Consider the following 9,742-nt stretch of genomic DNA (forward strand, 5'->3'; position numbering starts at 1 on the left):
AGGGATTTTAACTTAACTTTAAATAAAAATACATGATTGCCCACCTTATGCACTCTTCTCAGCTTGTTTCTTGATGTTATTACCCAACTTAATTTTGGTAATAATGTTAGGACATTTTAAGTCTTAGACAACAGGTAACACAAAGTCACAGCAAAAGGGAAATTAAAATGTTGAGGATATGCTATATTCTTCAAATTAGGTTTATACATATACAAGTATCTTAAGGTATGCATTCCAGAAATAACAGAGAAAGGTTTCTAAGTTTATTTTTAAATAGTAAACCCAACTGATCATGAATTTTTTGAAAAACACTGGAAAAACACTTCAAGCTTCTTGTCAATAATCTTGCTTCCTTCACACAGTGGTTTATCTACTAATGTGGCACGCCTCCCTTCCACTTTGGCTCCACCCACTCATGCTCTCAGATACAGACGGGTTGGTCTGATAAACGAGTATTCCCTTTAAGCCCTCACCATGCAGCTCATCAGTCAAGTTGCTTGTTCTTCAAGAACTGTTTTTACAAAATAGAAAACGACTTAAGGTTTATGTACTTAACTTGCAAAAGTAATACTAGAAATTGACTGGGGTAACTAATAACAGAAGACAGTGAGGATGTGATATTTTAAAACTAAATTTATTTTCAAATGTTTATTAAAAATACAGCAAAAACTTTAAGCTCCACTTACACCTTTAAAGATGACTAAAACAATCATCTACATTTTAACACTGAGTGTCTTATACATTCCAGCAATTATATTTTGCATTTCAATAGATCTTTATCTACTAACAAATAGTAAACTTGCTACTATAAAAATACATACTTTATATTATCCAATGACAATATATTTTTCTTGTACATTCTGCATATGTATAAAATAATACAATAAATAACTAAATTTCATCTAATAAACCTTATTTTTATTTAATAAAAATAAGGTTTAAGGAGCAGAAAAATAAATTAAAACATGGTACCTGTCACTAAAAAATTGGATTTATAGGGGCAGGTAGACAAACAGACAACTCAACAGTGTGAAGGCTTTTGAGCAGAATGTTACAAAGAAAGATATATATGAACTTTAGAAGAATAACATAACCAAGAACAATACAGTAACCATTCATATCATCCAAACTCACTTGAACATTCACCATACATCACATACTCTTACAGTGGCAACAGCTATACTACAAGATCGTGTTCCTTCAGCTCTGAATTCATACAATGAAGGGGAAGTAAGGGTGCCCATCCCGTAAGCTCAGTACCTGGTACAGAGCGGGCATCCACGGAATGTTGGCTACCATATCCAATTTCATCTGTTTGGTATCTTAGGGATTTTAACTTAACTTTAAATAAAAATACATGATTGCCCACCTTATGTACTCTTCTCTGTTTGTTTCTTCTGTGGGAAGAACAAGTTATAGAAGACAGAGAAGGAAATGAATGCTGAGAACATCTGAGACAAGGGATTACCTCAGGACACAAAACTGGCAGGACTAAGGAAGCAAGGGTTAAGCTCTCTAAAACAAAGACACTAACATAAACTACAAGTATCACATACTTGAAAAATAGGCAAAGGAAGCCCTACCGGTGGGGTTCCTAGTGCAAAACCAAGATACTAACGTAAACCATACTTTTACAGTTACACACTTGAAAACAGTAGGAAAACCCTGTGGGCAGGGCAGGGTTTCTGGTGCAATTTGTAGGGGTTTAGACAGGTGGACTGGCTGAATCAGACCTGTCACCACAATCCTCTCGTCCCTTCCTTTGTTTTTCTGTTGGATGTGTATTCTCTGACTAAGGACCCACTTCTCCATGAAGTCAACCAGTTTAAAAAGGAGGTGGGTTCAGTCACGTTCCAGTCTCACACTCCACACAGAGGCCGGCAGAGAGGGGGCCATGAGTGAGAAGGGTGAACCCCCCGGTTAGCAGGGGGGTTTATTAGCAGGAAAAGGTGACAGCCCACAACACCAGCATGTACATGTGGTTGTCATACGTTAAGACGCGTTACTGCTTCACTTCTGTGTTTTCAAGATCTCAAAGTGCTTTTGAATGATCTCTTCCTAAACGAAGTCAGCAGGATATCTTCCTTGCCAATCACACATTTGTTAAGAGGGCATGAGCAGCTGAGAGTGCTGCTTGGCCTCGAAGTGATGGCGTGTGACAGGGGGAAGGAACGGAGATTAGATCATAGGAAGAGAGACCAGCTGGCATCAAGTATTCAAACAGCAAACGAAGAGAAGGATTAGATCAGTCTCGTCCCAGCAGGCAGAAACAGGACTACAGACACGGGCTACGGATGGTCTTGTATTTTGAGGAGAATTTATAATGATTGCAGCAATCCTAGGAGAGTACTGACTTACGATATATATATATAATATAATCTATGACTATAACAGATGTTTTTGAACTCAAGCCTCTGAGACCTCAGTGTACTGACGGGAAATTACTGAATAGTCCTGGAAACTGCCCTGCCAGGTTTTCAAGATCATTTCCAACTCTTAAGATACTAGGAGATGATAATCATCCATGTGGTGCAACAAAAATAATTTGTATACAATGGGGCATTGACTGATGGCTGTATAGTTTCTAAATCGTTAGTTATTAAACATTGGTTTCCTAGATTTTTTTAAATCTAGGAAACTGTGGTAGTTTGATAAGAAATGTTCTACATAGGGCTCCGGTATTTGAATACTTGTTGGTCTCTGGTTGGTAGCGCTGTTTGGGGAGGTTTAGGAGATGCACCCTTGCTGGAGGAAGTAAGTGTCACTGGAGCAAGGCTTTGAGAACTTAAAGCCTCACCTACATCTAGCTGACTGTCTCTGCTTCATGCTCTTTGCTGAGGATGTGATTTCTCAGCTTCCGACTCTAGCCTCCATGCTTACTACTTCCTCCTTTGAAGTGACTTTTCCTGCTCCGGAACGATAAGCTAAATAAACTCCTTCTTCCATAAGCTGTTTTTGGTCATGATGCTTTATCATAACAACAGAATGGTAAGGAATAGTAACTATAGAAAACCCCATACAAATGACCATATTTGTAGACACTTTTTACTGTGGTTTACAGATTCAGGTGGGATAACCTGGTAGAGGGAATGTCGATATATAATCTCCTTTTATGAAAAAAGAGAAACAAAGTTGAAAAAAGATTCCCTCCCTACAAAGATACACTTTAACAAGATCAAATAGTGCTTGGAGAACACATTTTCTTGTTAAGTAAGGAGAAGCATCTAAGAGTCCACTAGGTGGCGCTATCAGGATGTTGGGACGCAGTTGACTAAGGAAAACACAGCCTTTGGTGGTTCTCATTGTCCTGTCAAATATTCTGAAGCTTTTCACACATTCTCAGCCTTTGAGACTTTGAATAATGTAAATCTTAATCTAAGAGTTTCAGCTCCAACATTAGATCAAGTTTAAATAAACCTTAGGTTTAACACATTTTAAAATAGTTTTCATTATTTGACAATTCAATCTGTTCCACTTAAGTAAAAACTGTAAAGTTATTAATGTGCAATTTTATTATTAGTTTACAAATATTGCAACTGATCTCACCTGATATAAATGAGATTAGTATCTCATTTATATCAAATGAGTCTTTAAATAATTGTACCACTTAAAGTAATACAATAGTCTAACACAAATACATGAAACAATACATTTCAAAATCTATTACTCTATTATTTCTTATAAAATAACACTTCATGATTTCTTACAACATAAAACCTGAAAAAATTTTCAAAGTGCAAAATACAAAGCTTCACATTCAACTTTGTTTTCTTTTAAATGCTAGATATTTTTTAAAAACTGAGAAAAACATTACCCGATTTTAAAGTCTCCTGCAGTCTGAGTCATTTTATCATGCACCATCAAAACCATGAGGTCTACTGCGATTTTTCAACTTCTCTTTTCAGTTCTGCTTCTAGAATTTCCCCCCATGTATCTGCATCCATTGGGCACATAAATTTTTCTGGCAGGTTTGCGGGAGAACGTATGTTGCTGTATCTGCCACTTAGCCACTCACGCTTCACTTTACTCTTCTGGTAATTTCTTAGGAATGTTTCCTGAAAGGGATAGACATCATCATTCGAAATTCTGGCAGCGTGGCTGGCCAGTGAGTATGTCTGAGCAGAGAAACTCATTCATAGAACTGAGTTGACTGACAAGGAAATAAACATATAATCACACTAATAAATTCATGTGTGCTTGTATGGATTAGTGTATATGCAGAGAACAGCCCTTTGGATGTACTGTTTTCATAAGGTTGAATAAATGAAATGGACTTCTTCAAGTCCCTTCTGCTTAACAAGGGAAGTTCTTGACTTCAAGATCTGAGAGGTATACAAGTTCTTGACTTCAAGATCTGAGAGGTATACAAGTTCTTGACTTCAAGATCTGAGAGGTATACAAGTTCTTGACTTCAAGATCTGAGAGGTATACAAGTTCTTGACTTCAAGATCTGAGAGTTATACAAGTTCTTGACTTCAAGATCTGAGAGGTATACAAGTTCTTGACTTCAAGATCTGAGAGGTATACAAGTTCTTGACTTCAAGATCTGAGAGGTATACAAGTTCTTGACTTCAAGATCTGAGAGGTATACAAGTTCTTGACTTCAAGATCTGAGAGGTATACAAGGCTTGGGGGAAGGCGGTGTGGAGACTATGACAAGTAGAGAGAACATCATGATTCAACTCTGACCTTCTCTACAGTCAACACCCTCTGTGTAGTACTCTAAGCAGAATTATAGAGTTCTCTTAACTATGCTACAACAACCCCGCTCAAACCACGACAAATTGAAAAGGTTAAACTCACCCTCCAGGTATAACCATTTTTTCTGTCATCATCTATTTCTCTTTGGCACACAGCTCTTATGGTCAAGCAGTGAAGTTTCCAGATCTCTTCACTCTCCCTTATTGTGAGATTCCAACTCCAGCATGTCTCAGATGCTCTGCATAAACTCTGAATGTCTAGCTGGCTGAAGATTTCAACGGTGACTTCTGGAGGCAGCCGCTCGACCAAGTCACCTTGACTCGCTGTTCTTCCCCATTCAGCATCTGCAGAATTCATTCTGGGCTAGGAACTTTGAAATTATTGTTTCTCGTGGAAGTTTCCTTCATAGTTTGATATTTTAGTCAACTGTCTTCATATGTAACCTACAGGGCAAAGTTTAAATACACTCAGCCTTTTCAGACCAAACCGCACGTTCTATTCTGAGTCAGAAAGTTTTGAGATATGATTTAAAGAACTTTACTTTTCTTGACTTCAGTCTCTCAGTCTGCAAGACGGAGCCCATGCTGTGTCTCTCATGTATTTTGTGAAGACAGACAGGTGGAGTGAATAAAACAAGTGGCTGCATATCTGAATTGTCCATGGGAGACAAGAAATATGTTCCCTTCTTTTTGAACGTCTTTAGCAAATACGGCTGTTTCTACACATTCTATTTCTTGCTGCTCCCAGAAAACATTACCTTTAAAAAAGGGAACTCATGAAAGTTGAATCAATGGCTGTGGAGCCTACCCGGGTCCTCTGCATGGTGAGACAGTTGTGTAGCTTGATCTGTTTCGGGGGTGGGGTGGTGGTGGTGGTAGGATCAGAATCCATCCCTGGTGCATGAGGGGGCTTTTTGGAGCCCACTACCTATGATGGGACACCTTGTGCAGCCTTGAGGCAGGGGGAAGGGCTTGGACCTGCCTCTACCGGATGTGCCTCCCCATGGGAAGCCTTGCCTTCTCATGGGTGGGATTGGGGGATGGGTTGGGAGGGGAGGCTGGGGTGTGCATGAGGAGGGAAGAGGGGGATCTCTGATTGGTGTGTAAACTGAATGAAAATTTTTTCTTAATATAAAAAAGGGAATTGATTCTCCACATTACGTATTTACTGAGTTTAGTGATAATGGCTACTTTAAGGACACGTTCAAATATTTATTGAAAGTATGTGTGTGTGAACTGGTGCTTTAACATTGAGCTCACCACCTCCAATCTGACTTAATTTTTAGTAATTTATACAACAACTGTTTAATTACTTGGATAAGATGGACAGGTGCTTGCTTTTGACATAAACTTAGCCAAAACGGACGAGGATGAAATCCTGGTTATAGTTACACAGTCTCGTATATTCAATTAAGCTTTAAGGGTACTGTTTTAGAAATGAATCTATTGTATGTGAATAATTTTGAGCTAAGGATGACTGTCCCTGAATCTATCAGTGACAACTATAGTCTAAATCGTTCATAATTCAGCTAGGAATAGCATATGGCTATGGACTTAAAGCCTGATTTCAGCTAATGTTCCCCAAAACCACAGTACAAACTTTTGGAGGCATGGCTGGGTACATCACCCTTGAGCTACTTTTCAGTATAAAGACAACTTGTGTTTACCTACAATCTGTCTATACTATTTACACGTCCCTTTATAATAGGGAATCAGGCTACAACAGGAACTTGAGGTACATCTACATATCTCTTCACTCAGCTAATAACAATCCCCTTTTCCAGATGTACTCCTCAAGTTTTTAGTTACCGAATCATGGTGACTGGCTTTGGGTAGGCTGTTTATGATACAAATTGGTTGTGATTGGAACTGTGACGTCTGTACTGAACAGGGGGCTTCCACTAGATGGCTCTGCAAAATAGAAAACAACTTGGTGGGCAAAACACGACAAAAAACCCACAAGATTAAATATTTGCAATGAACCTCCTCCCCTCCCGCTACTGATACAAACCAAAGCCAAAGCAGCATTTTTGGAAAGAAACTCCTTTTAGGAGGAGGTTACACTACATTCAAACGTTTCTCCTAGCTTCTCATTAGGAACAAAATGCTTCTTTCTGCCAAAGGAATTCCACAAGAGGCAGAAGTTTTTCAAGTGAACATTCTGTGGTTCCTTGGTCATCTTCCCAAAAAGCTCACTAGGAATCTTCTAAATCATTTCTGTTGGATGCTTGGAAAACTATCCTATTTACGCCTCTTCTTTTTGAACCAACCTCGCCGAACTACTAAGTTAGCTTGGAGCCCTGCCACCCACCTTTCAAAGATTTGTTTTTATGTGTATGGGTGTTTTGCCTGCATGTCAGTCTGAGCGCAACTTGCGTGCAGTGCCCGGTGAAGCCAGACGTGGGCGTCGGATCCCGGAACTGGAGGAACAGACAGTGGCGAGCCCCCTCTGTGGGTGCCAGGAAGTAAATATGGGTCTTTGGGAAGATCGTGAGGAGCGGGCAGTGCTAGCCACCTCTGGCCCATCTTCAGCCCCTCTACCCGCTGTCCTGTCAAATGTCTCTAGGAGTAGGGGAGCAGAGCAAGAGCACCACCCGGCAAGACTAGATCCCTGTCAAATGTCTCTAGGAGTAGGGGAGCAGAGCAAGAGCACCGCCCGGCAAGACTAGATCCCTGTCAAATGTCTCTGGGAGTAGGGGAGCAGAGCAAGAGCACCGCCCGGCAAGACTAGATCCCTGTCAAATGTCTCTAGGAGTAGGGGAGCAGAGCAAGAGCACCGCCCGGCAAGACTAGATCCCTGTCAAATGTCTCTAGGAGTAGGGGAGCAGAGCAAGAGCACCGCCCGGCAAGACTAGATCCCTGTCAAATGTCTCTAGGAGTAGGGGAGCAGAGCAAGAGCACCGCCCGGCAAGACTAGATCCCTGTCAAATGTCTCTAGGAGTAGGGGAGCAGAGCAAGAGCACCGCCCGGCAAGACTAGATCCCTGTCAAATGTCTCTAGGAGTAGGGGGAGCAGAGCAAGAGCACCGCCCGGCAAGACTAGATCCCTGTCAAATGTCTCTAGGAGTAGGGGAGCAGAGCAAGAGCACCGCCCGGCAAGACTAGATCCCTGTCAAATGTCTCTAGGAGTAGGGGAGCAGAGCAAGAGCACCGCCCGGCAAGACTAGATCCCTGTCAAATGTCTCTAGGAGTAGGGGAGCAGAGCAAGAGCACCGCCCGGCAAGACTAGATCCCTGTCAAATGTCTCTAGGAGTAGGGGGAGCAGAGCAAGAGCACCGCCCGGCAAGACTAGATCCCTGTCAAATGTCTCTGGGAGTAGGGGAGCAGAGCAAGAGCATCACCCGGCATGACTGGTTCTCGGGGAGCCCAAGCCAGTCGGGCCGAGAGCAATCGCATCCCTGTGTGCTGCGAGGGCGGTGCGGACCGAAGAATCGAACAACCGACCTCCATCGAGCACTCAGGCCCCGGTCCCGGGAAGGACAGGGCAGTCTCTTCCTACCTAATGGTGCTGAGCCGGCTCCTCCCGCGATTTCGGTCCTGGGAATTTGAATCTTTTCCGGGAGGCCTTCGAGTCCCGCCCTCTCGCTCTCCGCTCCTCCCACTCCGGGGCGCGCGGTGCCTTCTGGGCTTGGTAGTTTTTCCTGGGTTTTATCACCGAAAGGGAAGAAATGAAAGGCGGCTAGTGACTACAAGGTCCAGAGTCCCCGCTGAGTGACAGATGACAGCCACAGCGTGGGAGGGACTCCCAAGGGCGGGACTCCCAGTGTGTTTTGGTAGCTAGAAAGTTCTGAGAGGAGGCGGAGTGTCTGAGCGCCTAGGCTCTCCCTCCACTGGAGGCGCTCTCTACCCTCCTAGGCGCCCCTTCTCTGCCATGCTTACATGGTTAAGGTTGCTGAAAAATTAGAAGTTCACGTAGTGTTAATTTTTTTTTCTTGCACAGGTGGTTATTTAAATGTTTAAATGTTATTTAAATCGTGTTATTTAGATCGTGTTATTCCTTTCCTCAGCTTCTTTATTGTAAACGTTGGAGGGAGCTGCCTGGGGAAGCTTGGCTCTCAATGCAGTATGCACTTCATCTAGTAGCATCTAGCAAAAGCTATAGTGAAATATCAAAGACTACCGAGACTGATACATACTGTGGAATCGTAAACCTTCCTGCTTGTGGGGTTATTAAGTTAGCTGAACATTTCATTTTTTATTATTTTCTTTTTAAATATTTTTATTTTATAATTAACTTAATTTCACATATCAGCCATGGATTCCCGGTCCTCCCTCCTCCCACCCTCAGCCCTCCCCCCATCTATCCCCCCCCCCCATTCCCACCTCCTCCAAGGCAAGGTCTCCCCTGGGGAGTCAGCCCAGCCTGGTGGACTCAGCCGAGGCAGGTCCAGTCCCCTCCTTCCTACACCAAGGCTGAGCAAAGTGTCCCAGCATAGGCCCCAGGCTCCAAAGAGTCAGCCCATGCACCAAGGACAGGTCCCAGCTCCACTGCCTGGGGGCCTCCCAAACAGTTCAAGCTAATCAACTGTCTCACTTATCCAGAGGGCCTGGTCCAGTTCCATGGGGGCTCCTCAGCCATTGATTCACAGTTCATGCATTTCTACTAGTTTGTCTATTTGTCCCTGTGCTTTTTCCAATCATGGTCTCAATATCTCTCACTCATACAATCCCTCCTCTCTCTCACTGATTGGACTCCTGGAGCTCCACCTGGGGCTCGGCCGTGGATCTCTGCATCCGCTTCCATCAGACACTGGATGAGAGATCTATCCTGACAGCCAGAGTGTTGTGTTCGGCCATCCGATTACCAGAGCAGGTCAGCTCAGGCACTCTCTTGACCATTGCCAGTAGTCTATAATGGAGGTATCTTTGTGGATTTCTGGGGACCTCTCTAGCACTCTGCTTCTTCCTATTCCCCTGGGGTCTTCATTCATCATGGTATCTCCCTCTCCGTTCTTCCACTCTGCTACTGATCCAGCTGAGACCTCCAGCTCCCCTAAGCTCTCTTTCCCCCCAACCCTTGCCCTTCATTACCCCACACCCCAC

General features: G+C 43.0%; 1 protein-coding gene across 1 annotated transcript; it reads right to left on the bottom strand.

Annotated features, from left to right (window-relative positions):
• Positions 1–3,733: 3,733 nt before the first annotated feature.
• Positions 3,734–5,302, bottom strand: Fbxo48 (F-box protein 48). Its single transcript, XM_059275422.1, is given in 3 exon segments — positions 3,734–4,055; positions 4,804–5,057; positions 5,060–5,302. Coding segments are annotated over 3 exon segments (483 nt in total). The 5' UTR covers positions 5,109–5,302; the 3' UTR covers positions 3,734–3,875.
• Positions 5,303–9,742: the final 4,440 nt, after the last annotated feature.

The sequence above is a fragment of the Peromyscus eremicus genome, chromosome 10, assembly GCF_949786415.1.
Source record: "Peromyscus eremicus chromosome 10, PerEre_H2_v1, whole genome shotgun sequence".
Taxonomy (NCBI): domain Eukaryota; kingdom Metazoa; phylum Chordata; class Mammalia; order Rodentia; family Cricetidae; genus Peromyscus; species Peromyscus eremicus.